This window comes from Sceloporus undulatus, chromosome 4 (assembly GCF_019175285.1).
Source record: "Sceloporus undulatus isolate JIND9_A2432 ecotype Alabama chromosome 4, SceUnd_v1.1, whole genome shotgun sequence".
Taxonomy (NCBI): domain Eukaryota; kingdom Metazoa; phylum Chordata; class Lepidosauria; order Squamata; family Phrynosomatidae; genus Sceloporus; species Sceloporus undulatus.
In genome coordinates this window covers 62,576,921-62,601,436 of record NC_056525.1, presented here as the reverse complement: position 1 = coordinate 62,601,436, position 24,516 = coordinate 62,576,921, and the positions used below count along the sequence as shown (strand labels likewise).

At 42.0% G+C, this 24,516-nt stretch overlaps 1 protein-coding gene across 2 annotated transcripts; it reads right to left on the bottom strand.

Annotated features, from left to right (window-relative positions):
• Nucleotides 1–508: 508 nt before the first annotated feature.
• CCND3 (cyclin D3) lies at nucleotides 509–24,005 on the bottom strand. Of its 2 annotated transcripts, none has more exons than XM_042463265.1 (5): nucleotides 23,626–24,005; nucleotides 20,094–20,309; nucleotides 12,903–13,062; nucleotides 10,632–10,774; nucleotides 509–2,415 (listed from the first exon to the last, which is right to left on the bottom strand). In XM_042463265.1, exons 1-5 carry the CDS (start codon nucleotides 23,833–23,835, stop codon nucleotides 2,245–2,247), a joined length of 900 nt encoding a protein of 299 aa, XP_042319199.1. In that variant the 5' UTR covers nucleotides 23,836–24,005; the 3' UTR covers nucleotides 509–2,244. The 2 variants fall into 2 exon arrangements, with proteins under 2 accessions (XP_042319199.1, XP_042319200.1); XM_042463266.1 differs by lacking the exon at nucleotides 23,626–24,005 and adding an exon at nucleotides 23,504–23,525.
• Between the last annotated feature and the right edge of the window lie 511 nt (nucleotides 24,006–24,516).

The window sequence follows — 24,516 nt, the reverse complement described above, 5'->3', positions numbered from 1 at the left end:
CCTACATTTGTCCCGGTTTGGAGGTCCTCACTTATGGCAACCCTAAGTAGACAGAATACTGGCTTTGATATGGCAGTGTACAGAAGTTACTTTCTAGAACTAATCACTGGACAAGCTGTCATACCTGAGAAGTATTCAAAAACACTGGTTGTCCTGAAACTGCCATGAGTGAATTTCCATAAATTAAATCCTCAGAAGGCAGAAAGTGGGAAGAACTGTTTTATTCTCAAATAAAAAGCAGGATTCATCAGAGCAGCCTTTCTCAACCTTTTTTTACCCAGAAGGAACCCTTGAATTAATGTTCAGATCTCAGGGAACTCTATGCATAACAGGTATTATATCTACAGCTCAAAAAAAAAAAACCTTTCCCCAATCACAATAACGTACAGAACTAGTCATTTCTTGTGGAGCTGGATTCCAGGGAAAGAAAGATGGAGAAATGAAAATTCTATATCCATTTGGTTCTTGTACACTACAGTTCCACTTCTAGTGAAGGAAGGACAGAATGTGACAGTTTTTAAAAATCCTTTATTGCAATATTATAAAATATCAAGAGTTTTCAGAACAATCAGATTTAAAGTGATGATGAATAATATGGACAAACTTTCTTTAAAGCTCTAATATATGGATACAGATACAAGTGGATCTATAAAATGCATTCCCCTTATTTCCAAACTTCCATGAAATTCTAAAGGATACCAACTTCCCATTTATCAGATGTGCTGGTAGCACTTTATGACTAAACTGGCTTAAGCACAATGAGGGGAAAGAAAAGGCAAAAAAGCACCTTTTTCTTGCAGGCAAATGTAATGGTCTCCAGTGGTGTTCTAGGTAGCATCAGTCCATGTTTTTTTCCAACTGGAGCACTGAAGACGGTAATACCATTAGCATTCAAAATGGACGGTTTATTCCCATCACTACTGTTCACTCATACCTGATAATTCTCAAAAGTGATTTCTTATAAAAGCAGCATTAAGAAAACAAACAAACCCTTTTTTTTCCTGAACAAACAAGAATATAACTCTCAACTCCAGTGCAGTCTGCAGCTCATCATATTGTAAACTCTTTTGGGGAAAGAAATTAATCTTTTACCCCGTTATAAAAGCAGGCAATCCAATAGCTTTGATTTCCTCCCACTTCTCCATCCATCCTTTGCATGTAGCTCTCCTGCCTCTTTTCTGTCTCTCTTTTTGGCAGTGAAGACACAGAGGGATTTGTACATACAAGTATAGCAGCACTTTTTGGGTGTACTCTGAATGTGGAATGACCTTGATACTGACTGATCTGTCAAACTAAGCAACCCAGAGGTATGAAGGAGAATAAGGACGAACATTAAGGCACTAGTTTTAGACATCAAGAAGAGATAGTCCAGGATAACAAACACTACCAAGCCTCTTCCCTCACTCTGCAATTTTATAATACTTAGTCCACACAATAAATAAAGTTGCTCAGGGGTTCTGGGGAAGTAACCGGGTACAAGTAGAATTTATCCCTTCAGCCCACTGTGATGAGGAGATTGCTCCCCCTGTCCCCAGTCTTTCCCTATGGCAAGCAGCACTTTACAAGCACCATTACAAAGCTAGCCCAAACCCACTTGTTTCCACTGAAAGGCTAAAAGAATTGTGCTACTATTAACCTTCAAACCTACGATTAACCTTCAAAGGAGAACTAAGACTTCCTTAGTATTGAGCAAAGCTGGAAAAGGAAGCCAGCATGTCACTTGGTCTTTTTTTTTTTAACCAGTTGCAAAGCAGTTTCAGCCAAGGAGGTCTCAGGTGAATGTTTCAAATGTCTTCACAGAAGGTGAAGGTGAGTTGTTTAGGTAACAAAAGTGCGCTACATTTCTTGACATGCATGCAACAGGCATGCGGAAACAGGACAACACAGTGATCGATAGCGCCCCACCAACAAAGCAAACCCAAACTGAAGAATGATTGGAACAAAGGCTCTGAACTTGCCCTTCCTTCCCAATCCCAATGATGTTCCAACCATTCCAAAGAAAATCAGGTTAGCAAGACAGAAATAGCCCTATTTGCAAGATGCCTTTTCCTGTCAGAGCCACCCTTCCCCCCAGTTCCTCTTATGACCCAATTTTATCACAGCCTTATTACAAAGATGACGTCCACCAGGGAAATCCTCTCCTGCTTCCTTTGTTCTTCAGAGATCAATGCAGAGAGGCAGAGTGTTTCAGGCATCCTCAGGTTCTACTTGCTGGGAACTGGGTGGGTCACAGGGAAGGCTTGGTCACAGGTTGATGTCGGTGACATCCGTAGGAGTGCTGGTGAGGCTGACTTCCTGGCTGTCAGGGTAAGCGGCATTCTTGGAGTCACTGTATTCTTGCTGGGGTTGGGAGCTCTGCTTCAGATTCTCGGCCAAGGCAGCCTCGATCTGCTCCTGACAAGCTTTCAAGCAGTCCTGGGAAAGAGGCAAAAATACCAAAGAAAAGATTTTTTTAAAAAAAACCTGGCTCCTTTCTACTTTTTATTTTTCATCGAAAGGTTCTGCCTATTTTCAGCAGAGTATTAAGTGAGCATCTTCAAACATTTGAAATAAGTTGGAAAAGTTACTATGCTGGCCTACAGCTCGCAGGACCTTCAACCAACATACCAGTGGCTGGAGAGGATCTGGGAGTTCTAATCCAGAAAAATAACATTTCCAAGCTTTGATATTTGTAGCATTCATGCTGCTGAAGAAATGCAGACCTTTTAGTTGCAATAAGCAAGACAAAGCAGTTTTCCCTTTACGGTGTGGACCCCTAGCCTACTGGATAAGGCTTCAAAGGCTGCACCTGCACTGCAGAAATAATCCAGGCTGACACCACTTTAATTGTCATGGTTCAGTGCTATGGAATTCTGGGAACTTTGTTGTAGTGCCAGAGCTCTCTGACAGAGAAGGCTCAATATCTCACAAAACTAAAATTGCAAGAACTCCATAGCACAGAGACAAGGCAGTTAAAGTGGTGTCAACCAAGATTATTTCTGCAATATGGATGGAATCAAAGTTCTGGCTACAAGGATCTCCCTCCCTCCACCATCTGCTATGGAGTCATTCTGAGCACATGCTAGGAATCCACTGTTGGCAATGTTGCTGACAAAACTGCCTCCATAGTGGGCTCTGAGCATGTGCAAGGCACAGGCACATTCATTACATCACCAAGCCCAAAAACAGCTGAAAAGGGGCTCCAGGAAGAGCAAACTGCTGTCTGAGCATGTGCAAGCTGGTGGAAAAGAAAGGGACTGCTTTTGTCCAAGAGCTCCATATATAGCTAAAACTTGCACACACCCCAAGAGAAGGAGAATCAGACTTTGCAGTTCCTTCCATATAAAGTAAGTTTTAAACCCCCCTCCCCAAATCACAAAGTAAAAAATTTAAAAAGGGACAGGATGATTATTCCATAAATGCTTCTAAACCAATAAAGATATATTTTTTCCACTTTTGTTTCTTGTGGCTGCTCAGTAACAATAAAAAGCCAGCAGGTTTCTGTTCTGATTGTCGAGTGAGAGACAGAAAGGGTGGAGAGAAGAGAGCTGAAGATAGGCAATAAAAGTATGTTCCGCTGTGGCTACTGGTTTCCCCTCCCTTTCTGCTGCATTGTTTTCTATGAACTGAAGTTGTTTAATGGTGTGCATTTTTTTTTCAAATAGGAAGGACATGGAAAAGTATTGTTTTTAAAAAGAATGTGGCACTAGAAAAGGTGTGCTTATGCATCCTGGTCATTAATATGCCAAACAAAGCTATATACAAAGTTAAAAGGGGAATTGCATTGATATTTTGCATTTTCATCTTAATAATTTGCATCTGTAATTATGCATTTTTGACTTTTCCCAAATATTTCATGTTTTCCTTGACACCCCCCCTCCATTTTCTATGGGTTCAAAATTTCTAGGAATGTTACCCACAACATGTTGCAGTTGTTGGTGGCTGAGGTGGTCCTACATATATCAGAGCTATAACACTCTAAGCCACACCAAAGAAGAATGCTTCAGCATTGATCGTGAAGTCTCTGCAGTTGGAAGGCCTCAAAATATTACGTTGATAACCACCTGTATCAGCTATGCTATAGAACTGGCTTGTTGGCAGACTGGTTGGTACACCAAGACATAGTCCGCACTGCAGAAAAAATCCAGTTTGACAGCACTTCAACTGCCATGGCTTGGTGCTATGGAATTCTGGGAAATGTAGTTTGTTGGGCAGAGCTCTAGTGCCACAACAAGCTTTACTTCTCAGAATTTCATAGTGCTGAGCCATGGCAGTTATAGTGGTGTCAAACTGGATTATCTCTGCAATGCAGATGAAGGCATAATCCCTGTTCTGTCTTGAGAGTTTGATACAAGATTCTAACATTCTATGTGCTTGCACCTCAATGCACCCTGAGATTGATAATAGGTACATAGTTGATATAGTATCTGATTAAAATTTTAAAAATGAAGGTAGATGGGGACTTTAATGTAATTTTAAGTGTTTTATTTAAGTCTGCCTGCTTGCATATTGTAAGTGGTGGATGTGGCTCCTACCCACCAGTCCACACGGCAGCAGTTCATCCTTTTAGGCGAGCCTTTTTAAAGTTGATGTAAGGAACCTTTGGCTCTCCAGTCTTAGACTACAGCTCCCACAATCCCCCACCATGAAGGGGAAGGAATACCACAAACATATACCACTCTATCTACTTTTCCAGTGAGACAATATGTAAAATATTACGATAACACTAGAAAATCTTCAGTAACGAGTTTTCCTTCTTCTCTCATCTCAATGTGAACTAGGTGAACCTGAACTAGGTGAACCTGAACTAAATCTGAACTGGGTGGATTCCTCAGAGCCCAGCTCTTTAGAAAACAGTACTGTACTGCCAATGTAATGATCTTGATGCAAGGGGAAAGCTTGACCTTATATTTGGGAGGAATTGCATGCAGCAATGGCTTGCTTTAGGGAGATGAAGAAACCCCTGTAGTTCCGCAGTGAGTCACAGTGGTGAGACCTGGCAGAAGCCATAACTTGTTGCATCCCTTTTCTCTAAAGGCCATGGGTCACCCTCTTGTCCCAGCTTAACATGAAGTGACATTTCATGTTGCAGAGCTTCAGATGGACCCTGAACAGAAGCCTTGAGACTGGCTCTGTTTTCAAAAATCCTGTCATATGCGCACGGACAATCTTACAAAGAATCCACATGTAGTTCTTAGAAATGACAAAGGATGTGGCAAGTAAAAATAGCAACACCCAACGCTCCTTCCCCAAGACGGTTCCAGTAACCGTAGCTTCTAAAACCTTTCTCTACAGCCACAAGGGCCCCAATGACGGCCATTCTTTAATTCTGGTCCACCTTGCAAACATATAGGAGGGAAAAAGGAAGGAAAAGCTACAACAGGAAGAATGCTGATTAAAGAAATTGGGAAGCATTATAATTAGGGCTTTGCACAGGAATTAAAATACTGTAGAGAAAGGGTAAGAGAACTGGACTTCCCAATTCTACTCTGCAATATTTTCTGAAGTATTTAGAAAGCTAAGGAAAGGCCACAGCTCACCAGATGCAGTTGCAGACCCATTTTCAGAGGGAGCTTGAAAAGACCAGCACCTGGGATAAGTTGTTTTGGGGACATTCTGGTAGTTATTTTTTTAAAAAGTAACTTGCCCCAACCCTTGAGACAAACCCGTCTGAAGCACTACAGAGTTGCTGCTGGTCAGTGTGTCAATACTGAGCTGTATGGACCTATGTCCAGGTCAGTTCAGACCAGCTTCCAACATTCTCCACAACCTTGTAAGATAACTACAGTGAATCAATGCCACATACACACATTGACGGCTTTGGCAATCACAAGTATTTGGCAAGTTTGCCTTCTAGAATCCCGAGTTCTTGCAAGCGTCAGGTGAACTGCACTGAAGAGAGATGAACAGCAAAAGACATAGACAACTCTATAGCCACGTGGATGCTTATATAGCATCCACAGTCATGGAAAAAACATTAAGAGCTAAAAAGGTTTACTCTTGATGGAAAATGCACAGCCGCTAATCCTGACAAGCATACAAGGAAACTGATATAGGTGATATGCCAATAGGAAAAAAAGTGAATATAGTTGTGAGGAAAATTTAAAAAGTACAAAGAAAGTACCACTCACAAAAATGGTACTACACCCCCATCAAAAGAATTATTACTTGTACTGAAGTACACCATTTATGTTGTTTAGCCTCAGACTAGTACCCTAAACTGATGTTATCCTTCACACATTCACTTGGTGTATTCTCTGGGCTCCCAAGTAAAATAAGACAAGCAAGAAAGATCAGTGCAACTGAAGATGCAGTCAGGTTTTCCCTATGGACAACTGCCAGAACAACTTAATGTGAAGGGAAGAGATGCATGTATATACACAGGATATCCCCTGAACACTGTTTCTTGGTGTCTCAAGCATCTCATCAGCCCTCTAACTCATTCCTCAAAGTAAGAATGTGGAATGTTACTTTTAAAAAGGAACACATTGTTTCACTGCCAAAGAGCCATTTCCAGGTGCACAAGAGTAACATTACTGTTTCCTAATACCATTGCTGAAACATTACCTCTGCAGGAAGCATCATAATTTCTCCCAGCGCTGCAGTCTAAGAATGCTCTAATACTGTATTAGAGTTCAACTGCATTCTTAGAATCCAGCTCTAGGGCAAATAAATTCATTAATAGTTTTTTGTGGGTTTTTTCGGGCTATGTGGCCATGTTCTAGAAGAGTTTCTTCCTGATGTTCTCGGAAGATGCCAGCCACAGATGCTGGTGAAACGTCAGGAAGAAACTCTTCTAGAATATGGCCACATAGCCCAAAAAACCCACAAAAAACTATGGATGCTGGCCATGAAAGCTTTCGACTTCAAATTCATTAATGTTTCCAAGAAACATCTGAAAGAATACTAGTAGATAATGAAGCTTTGTAGGATGCACTGCCTGAAATTTGTAGAAAGAAGGACACTGGGAATGAAGACAAGATTAGAGAAGAGGGCAGACTACAGCAATTAATGGAACATTGTTGCCCTCTCATCCCCCTCAAAAGACAGAACAGCCTTAGCACCTTGCAGGGGACCAAGACAAGTGAGAATAAACAACTGAAATCACTGCTTGAAGCCTCTACTCACTGATTCTTTAATAGTTGCCTATTAAACATGGCAAAAGGCATGGCAAGTAACCTTATGGAAGAGATGCTGACTTGTCCTTCAAATGTCAGATCAGGAGACAAGACATTCAAAATAAACAAAAAGTGAAAAAAGAAGCCAAAAAGAACTGGGCAGGGGTAGAGACCCCAACTGACAAGATAAAGTGAGTACTCCCAACTTTCCCAATGGCATTGGGCCTTGGTGACTTAAGTGCATCTAATCTTCTCTTTTTAAGTTGTCAGTCTTTTATAATCCTTGTTCCACCTGCCACCTGTTCACCATTGCATTCAATCAAGAGTGCTCACAGGCTCAGAAATCTGACTTGGCCTCATTCTCAAGAGCAGCTTGCAGGCAGCTGGCTGTGGGCAACTGAGAAAGACTGAGGAAAAAAGCCAAATACATTCATAGAAGTCTTCCGCTTCATGACTATCAGGGCAAGGATCTGCAAAAAAAGTACAGTTCCTCAGTCCCAGTCTACCCCTTCCAGTTTTCACCAGGTAACAGAATATTTTCCCCCTTTAAAAAATAGCTTTGGCCTTTAATATCTTGCTGATGCCAAGGGAAAACTCTGAAATGCCACTTGAAGTGAACATCGCTAGACTCCATATTTGACCCTGACAGGAATCTGACACCAGTCCACATGACCAGATGCTAAGCTGGTTCCAGCCTTCCCTAACTGGCCAAGACAATCTCGAACACCTGTCCAATCAGTGCATGGATGCTTTTCAAAGGCCTACTGTGTACTGTATTTAAAAAAAAAACCCAAAAGGCAGAACCGATGTGGGCATCATGCAAGTAATCAGTGGAGGTGCCATCTGCAGTTTGCAGCAATCATACATTCACCCGCAAGCCAGGAAGCTGGCAGGGCACACTGGGAAAATGCAGTTGGACTTTGGAAAAACAGCCAAATTCATGGCAACCCCCACAGACAAGAGAAGACTCACAGCCTCTCACTGGGCTGGCTTTGTACCAAAAAGGGAGTGCTGGCTTGGGAATCAGGATAGAAGCAAAGAACAGAGAGGAAGGCTGCCAGCCAGACGGCTCAGCTAGTAGAGGGCTCAGTATTTTCCTGTGCTTGCCATGGAGCCTGTGCACCAAGCAGGCAAAGAAAAGCTATGGCATCCTCCGTTTCCGGAGGTTCCAACACCTCCACACTGGACTGGAATTTAAAAAAGTCTTTGCTACTCTCAACTGTGTTGGTTTGTATACTGAAGAAAATAAACTGTTGTACCCCACATCAAGTTATTACTCTTTAAGATGCTTGGAACGTTTCTATACTCTTGACACCAGAAGCTTGTAATGCTATTAGCATCTTTTTTCCAAATCCAAATATCAAGTCACAAGCATGCTTCTGGATGCCACAAGAATCCCCACAGGTTTACCCTTCAATCTGGAGCTTCCCATGCTCCATTTGAACTCCTTCCAGAAGAGTGCCTTGGAGCAGGCTAGGAATGAGCAACTGTGCCAGGAACAGGGGACAACTTTCACTCCTGAGTACCACTGCCAGGCACACCTCTGCATTTTCAGAACACCAGAATTGATGGTATATTGCTTGTGTTCCCCCCCCCCCCGCCTTTGGGCTGGTTTTTGGCCCTTTTGGGAAGAGATGAAGGGTATGAAGGGACAGGGTGGGAAAAGTCGAACTGGTTTGGATTAGCATTGGTCCATTTTGGACAATTTCTGAGTGGAAAGCTGTGGTAGAAACCAAATGCAAAATGTTCAGCAGTATGAGTAGGAGGCATAATCAGGGAACTAACAGGACCAGCAGGGGAGCGTGGATTTTCAAAATCTTAGGGATTCCCTGAAAAACAGTAGGATATTGAATGCACGTTGATTCTACTAATAATCTGTGATGTTTTTACTAAAAGGCAACACCAGCAGTCCCAATAGATAAGATAAATGGATGGAGAGTAGGACATCTATGCCTGAAATTTCAGAAAAAATATATATTTTTTTAAATTTGCAAATTCCTTCCCGCATCCCTGTGGGGGATTCAACATGTGGGATGGGAGAGAAGTTGGGTGAAACCTAGCTGAACTCATCCCCACTGGTGCACATTTACACATTGTATTTTATTGTTTTTAACTCTGATTATTTAATTTGTAGTTTTATCATCGGGATGGGGGTTGGGTAGGGATTAATTTTGAATTTTATTGTATTTTTAATGTATTTTACTGTTGTAACCCGCCTGGATTCTTTGTGATTGGGCGGGATATAAATAAATCTTATTGTTGTTGTTGTTGTTGCTATATCCCCCTGGCACTTTGTGCAGAGCATTAAGAAAGATTGTAGTGACACCCTTCTTATAAAAAATGACATATCTTAAGCACACTTCTCAGGTGGAATGAAGGATTTTTAATTTGTGTTAGTTAAGACTGCAATAGTGAACATTTACCAACAGAGTTCCAATAACACTCAGAGTGTCTTACTATTCTGAGTAAACCTGCATCAGACTATATTATAAATTAGTAACATGAACCACATGAAGGAAAATGCTATTTATTTATTTACTCTTTCATTGACCCTTCTTCCTTGATTCTGACCATGTCAACTCCAATTCTCAGTTTCTTCCTACTCTATTACAGTAGTCTCATCCTTTCTTCACAATGAGGCACTTAGAAACATGCCCTACTTTGCATAACAAATAGCTTGGATTTTAAAAAGAGACTATAACTTTCAATCCTAGAACCTGAACTCTTTGCTCAGTTTTCAGAGTAGCAGCTGCTCTATCTAGAACCACTGATCAGAATTCTTCTCTGAACTACATTTCAAAATGCGGGGGGGGGGGGGGGAGACAGCAGCAGCCCAAGAAATTCCTCAGCTTAATGCTCCTGATTTTATGCAACCATCATTAATTTGATGTATCATAATTAGTCATGCTGTGGGACTGCAAGTCCCATAAGCCCCAGCCAATGGTATGGGATGAAAGCAGATGCAATTTAGCAACATCTGGTGGGTCACACATTTCCCAGTAATGAGGAATCAAAAACTGTTATAGGGTTGTCTTTTCCACCTAGATTACACAATGGAAAGAAAGATGAGACCAAAGCACTTATAACCATGATAATAAAAAAGAATTACCTGCCATCATGGGTCATCAGTCTTGTTCAGATACCACAGCTTTGTTAGCAGAAACATTTTATGGCTGTCACATGTCTTTAAAATACCAATGGACAACTGAGGCTTTTCCCAATGTTGTTGGACTCTAGTTCCAAGCATTAACTGACACTGGCTAGGACTGATGGGAATTGCTCACCCTGCTCTAAAATCAACATGCTATCAAATATGTGTAGTGTGTGCTGAACTACAATTTGTCTATCCAGTGGCTTTTGCAGAAAGATGCTAAATGATGCCTAGTGTCATCAGAATATCTGGCTTCTTTATAAATAAAATCCTTTTTGAATGTGGGCATTTGATTGACAGTGGCTGCCCTGGAGTCAAGCAGAAAGTGAGTTTCATCTCAGTTTCTCAAGTCTTTCTTCTGTAACTTCAGGGTGAATACTCACCACCTCTGTGCCAGTAATACTAGCGAGCAACTCCGTAAGTGCCTCATAAGAAAAATCATTGGATGAGGTAAAGAGGCCATGGACTGCTGCTCCAATGCTGCCCGTAGCAATCATGGAGGGTGGGTACATAGTAAATGTGTAATCTACAAATACCAAAGGGAGAGAAAACAAATTAGGAGAAAGGAAGACAAACAAATCCACCTGTTTGCTACTACATTTAGTACAGTATGCCACCCAAACTGAAAGGGGGAAAAAAAGCTTAAGGCAGAGTCTACACACTACATAAATTTAAAACTGAAAAGTAATCAAATTTAAGCTGAATGAACACAGTATTTTACAGCTTAGGAATGCAGCAATGGCAGAAGTACAGAACATCAGCAAGATACAAAGTCTTTGTACTTTAGAAAGACATGGAATAAATATTTCTTTTTATCTTATTTAAAATAATTATATCCTGCCAAATCCTCCACCAGTTAGCCCTCCACATGCAATGCAACAACACATTAACAGTTCCTGTTCAGAATTCAGTAGATCTCACTCCTAGGTAAGGTCTTCAACCCTACACCCACACTACTCTATGGAAGCCACATTACACTTAGTAAGACCTACTTCTGAATAGAAATGTGTAGATTGTACTGATTTCCCCAAACCCATCAGATCTCCAAACTCATAAAATATTCTTAAGAACTGCGTCTGCAGCCTCTTTTATATTCTATCCAGAATATGTCAGGAGATCTCCCCTAAGAGAGAATTCCACATCCAGAGGAGCCATGATAAAAAAAGTTCTCTTCTTTATGGTCATTTTCGCCACACATAATGACAGAACATGGAGCAGGGCACCTAGTGATAGTCGTAATTTGCAGGAGAAAATGTGAAGTGATGTATAGCGCAAACTCCCTCGGAGTGTAGTGGAGTCTCCTTCCTTAGAGGTCTTTAAACAGAGGCTGGATGACCATCTGTCGGGGATGCTTTGATTTAGATTTCCTGCATGGCAAGGGTTGGCCCTTGAGGTCTCTTCCAACTCTTTGATTCTATGATTCTATACATTTGTATGGCATTTGCAAGCCATCCCCCAGCTACTAGGCTGTGAAGGGCTTTAAGAGTTTAAAGTAACTTTTCAATTTTATCTCAGAAGCTAACTAGTTAGGAATTTGGAAATTGTGCATAAGATTTTCCCACATTTTGTAAGCTTACAGAAATATTTTTGCAAAAAAAATGCTATACTTCTGTTATCTAGGAATTGTCTGCACAAATAATGGACAGGAGAAGGATATATGGGCATCAAATGCATCTATCGCTAATAGTTATGCATATTTCCTGTGGAAGTACTGTTAACATTACAATGCACTAGCCCTCAGCAGCTGAACATTCTGCCAACTGTATGGGAAGGAAGAAGGAAAATTACTGCATGACACATTCTCCATTCACTTCCAGGTCACTCCAAAGTGAATGGCGAGCACATCCTACAATTGCTTAGGAACCACAAAGTGCTTCCTCTTCCCCATACTTGAAATAAGAAAAATAGAATGAAGCGCAAATAAAACCAATGGTACATGGAATCTGTCTGAGATGTTTCATTACATGGCAACATCCTCTTTTTGACAGCATGTTATGAAAAGCAAGCTAACATTAAAGATGCATGTGACTGTGCACCTTTGTCCTTGCACTTGTAACAGAAAAATGCAGCTGGCAGACATGGCAAAGTTCAAATCTTATCCCTGACTGCACAAAAACCTCAGGACTGATCTGATGCCCATTTTGGATGATCACTGGAATGTGAGTGGTGAGCCAGGCATTCCATCACAATTAGCTATGAAATTTATGAAACTGGCTTATCATTCAGCAATAAATTCGAAGTGTCTGCTCTTGCAGGCAATGGCAGTTGGATGAAGGCCTCTCACAACAGAATGCCTGGGCCTGTCCTTGTTAAGCAAAGTAGCATTATTTTTTGTGTGTGAATCTACTGGATGCCATTGTTCAATTGATAATCTTTATGAATGATAGATCATTTAACTTAACATATTTGTTACATAGAAATCATCCCTGCCTTTCAGTTCAAAAGAGTTTAGAAACCAAAGCTCAGACAGAGGTAAAGGGATTTGATATTAAACAGAAAGATGCTAAATCTCTCTGGAAAATGAGAACCTTAGGTAAGATTTAGAATATGTTCAACATAGTTAGGAAATAAAATCAAGGTCTGCCTCATCTTACCCTTGTTCCCTACTGAGCCACACTTTGAGAGAAGTTTACCTTTCATAGCTCAAACTATACCTGTAGCACACAATGCAATGAATGTCTGTGCATGTTTCTTCACCAAATCCACCTTGTCCTGGGGAAGTGGCAGTCGCTGGAGAATATGATCCAGGAAGTCATTTGCTATTATTGACACTAGGTCCCACTTTAGTTTCTCTAGAACTAAACACTCCCAGTCCTGAATATACAAAAACACAAAAAATAAAATTAAAAAAGGAAACAGTGTTATGCAAAAGCTGTCTTTTCTATTAGATATCTCAGAGTAAGTCAACAGGATCCATGAACTGCAAAAGACATACAGCTTACTTCACAAGCCATCCCAGCAAATATTACAACATTCAATAAACAGGAATCTACTTTGGAGCTTGGGAATGATACTCCAGAAGTCCACAACCAGCATGGCTAGTCACTGTTTGGCTGAGATACGCTTGCCTAGGAGCTTACCATGAACTGCCAAATAAGGGATAAAATAAAGTACCACGTACAATCGACTAGAATCCATAAAAATCACAGTCACTTTCTATGTGATGGAAGGAGGCTCCACAATTGTTGCCACGAATATGCTACAGTCTAGTCTATTGGCTGCAGTAAAAAACCAAACCAAACCTATATTCCCAACAATGCATGGTCCCCTCTGCCCTCCAGCTAAGAGTCTAGAGTCTAGCCCAGGCTTTCCTCTATGAAATATCTTTCAGATGATTTGGACTAGAAGACCCATTAACCTCAGCCAGCATGGCCAAGTCAGAGATAATGGAAATTAAAGTCAAAAACATCTGGAGGGCCCCAAATTGGGCAAGGGTCATGTAGTTCAAACTTTCAGAAATTCAGATGCTTTTAGGGACATCAGACTAGATGTCTTCTTCTCTTGCTTTTAAAAAAAAATCATCCTATGTTTATTCCTTTCTTGCCCCACCCCCAGCAACTGTAGAGCATGGGAAAAATTCTTAATTTGCTTAACAAAGGAAGGAGGAACACTAGATTTCCTGGCAAATGTGAATGCAGGAGAGGTGCTACTGCAGTCTACCCCAAACAGCAGACACCTTTTTCTTGTACTTTCCTCTCAAATGTAAATAGTGGGTCAGTTTAAATCATATGGAGGAATCTTTTTTTATGTTGAAAAACACATGTATTTGCTTTTTCCTTACAGCTGGACACCTCTGAGGGCTGTGATCTTATTTAATGAATCACTGCAATGCCTCAGAACAAGGCAGACACTCAAATGCACTGAGCAGGGGCCAAAGGACAGAGGTAGAGCAAATGCACCCCATGAAAAAGTCCCAGGTCCAGTCCTTGGCATCTCCAACTGAGGCTAGGCAATAACCCTGCCTAAAACCTTGGGAGATCCGCTGCCAGTCATTGGAAACAATGTTGAGCTAAATGGGCCAGTGGCCTGACTCGGTATGAAGCAGCTTCTGTTTTGTTTCTACAGACTGTTACCACTTTCAGTTGTGATCCAAGAGTGAAGGTGGCCTGTCCTTAATTGAGTACCTGGCCCAAATATGTTTTCTGTAACATTCATATTAGCCTGTTTCCAGCATGGGTGGACAACTTGTCGGCTGTGTTCTATATGTGGCCCTCAGCCATTTTTAATACTGTCCTCAACTTGTTTTCTCTATAGCGCACTTGATGAGCTAGGCAGCAAGGACAAACCACTGTCTTGGTGTCCCTATTAGCAGTCCATAAGCAGTGCTCTTGCTACTAAGGTCACCAGGAGAGACTTTCATCTTCTTCCCCACCCAGAGATTTTGAGATTGATGTTGTCTGGAAGTAGGGACAAGTTACAGAGAGCAGTTAGGAAAGTACCTTCTATATTTGTGCACTGAGATGGGAACTGGAAAGCCTAAGTAAATGTGTGTGTGCACATGCACAAATGTACATGCTACACCTAAGTCCCCAGCCAGCACTTTTGCTTCAGGGCCTGGAAATTCTGTTGCTCTTTGACTGGTATCCAAGGTGGAATTACAAGCAGTTTGCTCTGGTGCCTTGGGTCAGAGAGAAGCCTCTTAGGTTCACTAGTGTTGCAAGTGCTCATTCTGAACATGCCCCAGAAAAGGTCTGCTGGTAAACCTTTGCAGCACATCCCCTTATGGGAACAACTGAGCTATCATAGCAAAACAACATTTCCATGTATCAAAATGATACCAAAATCAAAGGAAGGACACTTGTCACAGGTGCACTTAGCCACTCAACCCACTCAGCAACAGATGTAGATAAGAAAATGAGCAGGAGAGGAAAAAAATCCATTTTGTAAAAAGGAAACTTCAGTTAAATGTGTATTTTTGTCTGCCTGATGAGGGATGACAGTTCAAAACACTACAGTCTCTTGATGAAAACTAAAACCAATCAGCCCTCCTATGCTCAAGTGACAGTAACTGCCACTTGAAAAAACTGGGGGGAAAGTGTATGGGTTGTGGATATCCATATGAAACTGAGGCCTGGTTTATGCAGAACAAGATGACAGACTCAGAAGTGGTAGACTAGAGGACTGCATCATTTCAGGCTCCTAGTGGAAGGTGCCATTTTTAATGTTCCCCCACATAAAATATTCCCCACAAGTAAAATTAAAACTTAACATATCAGAAACTAAGATTGTAAACCAGCCTCTTCTTACTGCTACGCTACTGTTCTATTTGAAGGGAGCATTTTACAAAAGGAAGCATTCACAATCCATTTTATATGCTTGAGTGGAACAATCTATTCTACTACTACATGTTCAGACCAGTTTACAGTATATAGCATGTTTGACAACTCCCTAAAAGGTGGTGGTGGGGATTTTTGTTGCTCACCCAGTTATGTTAGGGGATGTACAACTGATATCTTTGCTAAGAAATAGCCCCCAATATCTATGGGGCAGTGTAGAGCATCTTAAAGAACAACAGGACTGGGCAGACCAGATGGTACATGAATGAACTTTGAAAGCAGATCCCATCAAAGCAAAGACCTTGTGACCTGCTGACATTAAATGCTCTTTCTAGCCATCTCTGTAGTTAAGCCTGCATGCAGTAGATTGGCTGAATGAATAAATTGCAAGGCAGCTTAGATAATACCCGTGGACGGAAACCCAGTTTCCTTCAAGTGTATACATTCCTTGTTGCATCATTTCCTTCTCCTAAGAATAACTTCATCATGATTTTGAGTGCTGAGCTGGTGTCAACAGGCATCCTTTTCTGCAAGAGGAAATTGACCTACTGAGAAAGTGAGGAAGCTTTCCTCCCAGGAGCTGCTAAGGAGCTGGCTTGTTGCTATTTCCTGATAAGTTGCCAGGATGTAGCTATTGTCCAGACCTTGATGAAGAGGCTTTCTCCTTCCTCTCCCTAGATCACTCTCACTGCCCAGTTGTGAAAGAAGAGACACATGGGACATTGTTAGCACATAGGAGGGAAGTAGCAGCTCTTTGCAGTTGTGTAAGTGAGATATTAACACTCTGAATCCCAGAGCCAGATGCCATCCAGCAGTACCAAGGGAGTCAGAGACTCTTCTTAACAGCAGTGATCTTCCAAAAACAGGATGAAAATCATTCTACAGAGCCCAAAGACAGAGGGTATCTCAAAAGCAGATCTAGGATTAAGGGACAAATTCACATTCTTATCTGTGTTTCCTGAGCACTCGTCTATGGCTTCTAATATTAGAGTCTTCCATTCAAGACAATGCACAATGGCTTTGGGATCTTCTCGGCTGGAAGACCCACCTCCTTAACATGTTCAAAGAAACCCACTTCTTTTTCTTAATTATAGAGACAGCAGCTGGAGCTCAAAATTAGAAACATGTCCACCACATCCACTGTTTTGATGGGAGAGATGCCCAGGTGCCACATTCCAAGAGCTGATTTTCCTGAGTATGTTGGCCACTGTGGAACTCAAATCTCATTCTTTTCATACTCTATCCCTGCTTTGTATTCCCTAAGGAGTAGAAAGGTCTGTCTATCTCTAGCAGCTATATTCAGTTGCCTCTGAAACATACCCTATTTTGCAGGTGGAGAATGGCATCAGGACTGGTAACCAGTCTGTGCTCAAGATGACTTCCAGGGACTTACATGAGTCAACAGGAATGGCTTGTTGCCAAGTCACACCCTAATTACTGTATTAGGAGTGGACGTACATACCAGGATGAATTTCATTTTACTGCAAAGATACATTGCAAGTGAAGATTACTGGTCCATTAATAACTCACTCTGGTCACATGGTCATTATGTTCATATAGTAAGACTGAACAATACTTTTTGTTCAAGCAAAGCAGCAACCACCCTGCATGTGCCAAAAAATAAGGTGCATGGAACTAAAGGGTTTTCCCCATTTACATTTGCATTAAGAAAAATTAAGACTCTCTTTCTCTCAACCCACATATGTTGCTTCTCACTCACTTCCTTCAAAAAAAAAAAAAATTCTAGCTGCATGTTGATTAACCTGGCTTTGGCCTAGAACAGACATAGAGAAATTGCAGCATTCCAGATCTTGGTGAAAGACTACTACCATTAGTGGCTTCTCTACTGGCCAAGGCTGGCAAGGTCTGATGAGAATTCCAACAAAATCTGGAGGGCCACAGCTTCCCTAACCCTGATCTAGAAAAATCATGTTTTGTAACACACAGAGTGAATAAAATTAGTATTTTTTAAAATACACCCAATAAGTTTTTTTTAAATTTAAGTCAAATTTTAATCTCTTTTAAAGAAAGTATCTCCTAAAACTTGTTTAAAATGGCATCATAGGTCCAAAACATACTGCAGAAATAATCCAGTCTATTTTGGACCTAAAAGTAATACAATCATAGTCTCTATTCATATTTTCATTATTAACACAAGACTTTGGAGAGCAAGCATTATTAGGAATGACAATTAAATTATGTATTCAAAAAGCATTCATATATCAGTAAGGAACAATGCAAACAATATGTATAAACACCAAGCACAGATAGATCAGGAAGGAGATAAGGAAAGAGATTAGATGAAGAAAATGAAAGAAATTCTTATTATATGTTTTTCTTTGCTTTTTTTGTTTTGTTTTATTTATGTTATCTTTTATGTTATGTCATGTTTATATTATGTTATGTTTACATCTATGATATGTTTTATGTTATAATAAAATATTTTTTAAATTATGTATTTATTTTTGTGTAAATTATGAATATTCAACATTGGCAATTAAAATAACATACACATCAATATTGACTGGCAGATGCACCAGCTAGCGAAGGAAGATGTTAGGATGGGGTGCCCCACTGGTAGAGAGGAGCTCTGCCAAAATGTGTATATGGCAGCGGGCAGCAGGCTGGTCTTTAGAAATGGTGCCATTTCTGCAATTTTCCCCACCACTACCCTTCGGATTGTGCTGATGCATATTTGTTGCCAGTAAGATGTAAAACTACTGTTCAAGCATCACTAGTCTATGCTTCTGGAATATTCTGGGCAACTAACCTTCAAGTAAACAATCTTAATTTGTGTCCTTACATGTGTACAGGAAATGTCAAACAGAAACCCTTAAAATATATAAAAATTCTGAAATTTAAAAAAAAAGATGACCAAAAATTTCCAGTTATGTGTAATACAGGATTCTTCCTAGTTGCAAGCAGAATATGTTTTAATTCTTGCACCAACTAGAATGCATATTTATTCAGAAAAGGATATGAAAGTTGGAAATTTGGTTTCATTCAGTTATTTAAATCAGCCTTTTTGCTTTGCCGGCTTACGCTTCCTTGCTTTAAAGCAACCCATCCTGACGTGTTGCTTTGTGAGCTGGTTGAATCCTTCTGTAGGTGCACATACTTTGCTATACCCAAAGTTCCTCTTTCAATTCTGATGTGAGGCTGGCATTAGAATGGGATGGCAGCCTGGCCTGACCACTCTGATCACATTAATCCAGCATCTCTGCTCATGATCCACAGTGCCACCTCAAGATGCTTGTCCCTCAACAAGGTCTCTGGAGCTAAAGTAAGAGGGTAGCTATGCCACCCTCTTCTTTGTCAAAGCCTAGCAGAAAGGTTAAAAGGTAAGCTCATTTCTTTCTTTCTTTTCTGAAAGAAAATAATCCATATCTGAATTTACTTTTGTGTGTACACACCCAGGATTCCACTGTAAATAACAGCACATGACCTGCTCACCCTTTGCCATGCCTTCACCTTAGAGGACTGGTGAGGAATTATGCACTTCGTATAATTCCTCACCAGTTGCTATGCTGACTAGGAGTGATGGATGTTATAGGTTGAAAATATCTTGACACCTTAAGAACTTTTGTTCTCCAGAAACAGAGTTCCACATTCAATCAAAAGCTTTAAACCACAGGACTCCAATGAAAATCCAACAAGTAATATACTCTCAGAATACATAATATGTGCATATTACATTTGTGGTTGAAAATATGTCCTTCACTCATAAGGACCTAGTACAGGACAACACCAGCTGAGATAGGTGCTGCCTTGTTAATAAAGCACCCCTAACTGGCTGCAAATTTTAAATCAGTTAACTGATTTTAACTGATTTATTAATCTTTTAGTAGAGAAACTATTTTGTCACCAGTCCAGGCCTGTGGCCATACTCTAAGAGTGAACAAGAGCAGCAACATGTTCTTAACAATGGAATGTCTTTAGTGAGATGTTGTCTTACCTGTTGAATGTACTTATGAGCTCTGCTGATTCTACAATTGGAATGACTATTGGAAACAGCCATGCTGTTGTAATATCTACACTTCAGTTCCAAATAATACTTTGCTACACATGCAAACCCCAGCATCTGTCACAAACAGTCTACGGCAGTCAGCATTAAAGGGAGAGTGCAAACAGTTCTTACATTCAGGATAACCTATTCTGTCCAAACAGAACCGGTAAGCTAGTGAGTTCTCTTCACATCCAGCAACTTACAGGATTCCCCTTTCCATACTATGGGGATATGAGAACAGAACAGATTTCTTCTGGAGCTCTTTGCAATCCTCCTTTCTTTAGCCATTCCCAAATAATTTGAGGCTTTCAACCTTCAACTCCAGATCACTTACAAACAGCTATTACCGTCAGGAGGAAAATCAAAGAATATGAAAAGAGCATGCTGCCAGAGCCACAAAGAAGTGTCAGGTCTACTTGGAAAAGAGCAGGAAAAAGGAACAGCTATGCCATACAGGAAGAAGCAACCACCGTGTGCTTATCCATTGATAGGCACTGGCAGCACAAACTGACCTGTTGAAATGGAGAAGGAATCCTATAACCAGAGAAAGGAAAACAGCTTACCCAAACTTCGCATGGTGTGATGGAATTGTCTGTGTAGATGCAGAGTTTCTCCACGCTTAGAGGTGTGGTCTCTCGCAGTTTGGAGGCCAGAAGCATACAGACAGCTCCCAGAAGCTGCAAGTGGTTTTTGCGGGTAGGGACACAGGACAGGTAGCGATCGACGTAATTCATAGCCAAGGGAAACACCTCCTCTTCACACTTCTGCTCCTCACAAACCTAACAACACCAAACAAACAAAACTAAGGTAAGGATGTTCATGAACAGGTAGGCATCCACGCTTATCTGCATGGAAGCTTTAAGAAAAACATTATCAAAATACTCTGTATGAATGTAACTCTGAGGAAAGACAAAGAGCTTAAGGGCCCTTTCCTGATACACAGTTATAATGGAATACCTGTGCTTTAATGGCCATGGTTCAATCCTACAGAATCCTTGGATTTGCAGTTTACAGAGAAATTAGAATTCTGAGCCAGAGAGCTTTAGCACCTGACTAAACAACAAAAACCAGGATTTGATAGAACATTGCCATGGCAGTTAAAGGGGAATCATAGTGTTCTAATTATGTAGTATGAAAAGACACTAAACTGCTTAAATAGGGAACCCAGGGATCAAGCTACAGTTCCTTCCCCTGCCATAGACTTCTTCTGCAAACTTGGGTTGGTCACTGAGACATACAGTACTTTCTACCTGAAAATTGGAAACATTTTGCTTCTTCACAGGATTCTGTGGAAATACATAGAAGTAAATCTACACAGGTACAATAATATTACAATAATCAGGCCTTAGTGAAAGAATCAGACATAGCATTTGCTGCCAGGTTATCTCCATGTTAAAACACATAACAGTATTTGATATGGGCTTAAAACTTTAATTCAACCTCCCTCAAGCTGCTGCTCTTCAGCTGGGGATTTATACCGACATATTTAAATACTGACAGCAATGAGCACTTTTAAGGTCCCATTTATTCCAAGTCATTCATGTACTGAGGGCAGAAGTCTTTTTTAGTCAGCAGCAATTGCAACCAGATTTTGAACACAGAACCACAGTTAGGTTTTGTAAATTCTGTCCCAGTGTGTCATGTTTAGTGAGTAAGAATCAAACCATTCCTACTCCTCTACAGAACATTACAACCCTATCCCTCTGAATCTGATGCCAGTACAAACTCCATTGAAATGAATGGTATGTGCCCACAGGAAGCTATCAAATGATGACAATATTAACCAAGAATCATCTTTGGAATCACAATGCTAAACAAAAGGGGGGAAAGAGCCTCAACTTCCAGTCCTTCTTTCTGACCACTGACTAGACTAAGTTACCGAAACACAGCCCACACTGCATCCATGAAATTGGTGTTAACAATTAACACTGGATTTTATTTTTCTGCAAAAGCTTATTCTTTCTTGCACAGCTTTATTACGGGTTAGTAACAGGGTCATTTTTGCATGAATTTGTCATGACTGGGTTTTCCTGTTTTAAAGCTTTTTATTAGTCTCAATTATCACTTATACATTGAAATGGGCTTCAAAGAAAATAGTCCAGCAGATTTACAACGGAATACAGAAAGTTGAGGAAATCACAGAATGAACCCTCAACAGTCTGTTTTCCAACATGATTGCCAGAATGTGTGACACTGACTGACAACACAGCAGGAAAAAGAATGAATTCTCTCCCGCTCAGTTTCTGAGTTTTGGAGAGCCTACATTCCTGGGAGCCATTCTTACCTCCATCCAGGTGGTCAGGCCAAGGCAAGGGGCTCTTTACAAGCCCCAGTCTATGCGCCAACCCAGCATGGCACACATTCTTTGAGGAAAGTGGCAATTTATAGTGATTTTTCCCCCTTCAAAATACTGTTTGTAGAACAGTATCTTGCACAGAGGGGTGAAAAGAAATAGCCAAATTCATAGGGCATTTGTCTTTCAAATTTAGACAGGCCTAAGATGGTCTTCTGAATCTACCCTCCCTGTTTTGCACAAAAATCTAACAAATGAAGCCCCATCGCTTCATTTTCTGAATTAGAAAAGCCATGCCAACTGAATTTCTGCCTGTGGTTTAACTACAATCCAGTCTGAGTAGAAGTAGGGAACGTTGTTGTTGTGTGCTGTTAACGTTTGGTGACTGTAAGGTGATTATGGGACTTCCTTGGTAAGATTTGTTCTGAGGCTGAGAGTGTGTGACTCACCCAAAGTGACCCAGTGGGTCTCCATGGCCAAGTGGGAATGTGAACCCTGGTCTCCAAAGACATAGTTCTGCTCTCAAACCACACTGGCTCTCTGGTGAAAATACTTTGTTTGACTTAACAATCAAATCTTTTGTCGGATTCCCCCCCCCCCCATGATTGACCCAACGTATTCCTTTCCTCCAAGATGCCTCCCGTTCCAGGCAGAGATCAAAGTCTGTCTGCATCTGACTGCTCCTTTCCTTTTTCTGCCCTCTCTTCCACCTGGATCTCTGGCTCTGAAAATGTGCAGATTTGGGGCAAGGAACCTCAAGCAGTCCCTGCATCTTGCGCAGGGCAAGAGAGGGCTCTGGGACCCCTAGAGGCCGCCTTACACCTCCACAAGGAAAAGGGGCTTCATCAGCCGGCCTTCCGGGACCTTTCCCTCGGCATGCGCCAACAGGGTGCTTTTGCAACAGCACCCCAAAACCAGGCCAGATGGATGGGGCCTTTGCACATTTTCAGTCATTTCATCTCTTCATCTGTGGCTCTCCCCAACTCCAAAGAGATTGGATCCATTATAAAACATGACACCCCCTCAATACTGCCCCACAAAAAATACCTCCCCCCCAAAAAAGAGGCTAGATTTCCCCTCTAGCCCCCACAGGTTCTTCCACATACAGGCCTTAATCCTATGCAACCCCTTTACCTGGGAGTAAATCCCATGAAACCTAAGTTTACATCTAAGAGGTGGCTGCACTCGGAAAGCATAGTCAGCCATTTCTATCCATAGTTTGAAAATATGGGGATCGAGGTGGGATTACTGTACAGCAATAAATATATATGGATGGGCACAAACACACAGGTATAGATATAGATATTGATATATATGGGCACATGCACACATATAGGGATATATATATATATATATATATACATACACATATGGAAATATATAGAGTTATGTCTATGGTATAATGATTTGAGTGTTGGACTATGACTCTGGAGACCAGGCTTCATCAAATCTTTGCTGAGCCATGAAACCTCCTGGGTCAAGTCACACTTTCTCAGCCTCAGAAGATGGCAATGCCACCCCCCCCCCCTGAACAAATCATGCCAAGAAGCCTCTAGCGTTGCTATACGTCGGAAGCACCCAGCTCTCTCTCTCTCTTCCTCTGCCCCTTGCCTCCTTTCCTGGGCCTTGGGCATCATGCCCTGCTTTTGGCCGGGGAGGCCCTGGGGTCCCCGCACTTACCTGGAAGTAAGCCCTGGATAAAAAGGAAAGAAGGAGAAGGAGAAGAAGAAGGGAAGGAGGGCCTTTCCCAGGAGCCCCTTTTGTCTGGAGGGAGGGAGGGAAGGGGGAAGCCACCCACCCACCTCCAGCATCCAGAAGGCCAGCATGCGGCGCATGTGGGGCTGGACCTCCCTCTGGACGCACTGCAGGGAGGAGGCGCGGGGGCTGTAGCGCTCTTCCTGCCGGAGCAGGTTCCGCAGCACCCGCCCGTCCTCCAGCAGCCGAGGGTCCCGCGGGGCCCGCACCGCCCGGCTCCCGCCCTGCTCGGCGCACAGCAGCCCCAGCTCCGCCATCCCGGAGGCAAGCGAGCAGGGCCCAGAGGCAGCAGCAGGAGAGGCAAGGCAGCAGCAGCAGCACCACGACCAGCCCGGCACCGCGGCGGCTGACACTGGAGGAGGAGAGGCGGAGCAGCACGGCAGAGCCCCCCCCCTCCTCCTCCTCCTTCCTTCTCTTGTTCTCCTCCCCTTCTCCTCTCCTTCCTCCTCCTCCTCTTCTTTTCCTCCGATCCTTCCTCTTCCTCCTCCCCTTCTTCCTCTCTCTCTCTCTCTCTTTCTGGAGCCCTGACTGGAGGCCTGGTGCTGGCTGCCTGCCTGCCTGCCTCCCCGCCTGGGCTCCCGGCCACGAGAGGAGGAGGAGGAGGAGAAGGAGGAGGAGGAGGCTGCCTTCCTGCCCCACATCTCCCCTCTCCTTTATTCATTGGTTTTTAAATATGAACTATTCCCCCCTCAGCAGAACTCCAGGGGAGGAAGAGGAGATTGAAGTGCTCTCGCTCTCTCTCCATCTCTGCCCCCAAATCCAGGCATGGCCTCTTTGGTCCTCTGTCCAGAGACACGGAGCAGGCAAAGAGAAAGGAGAAGGGGCCTGGCCCAGATGCAAAATAAGGCCAAAGGCTGCTGTTTGCCCCCAAATATCAGCCATCATCATCGTCGCCCAAGATCCACAAGGGAACAGGATGCAAGAATACCATTTCAAGA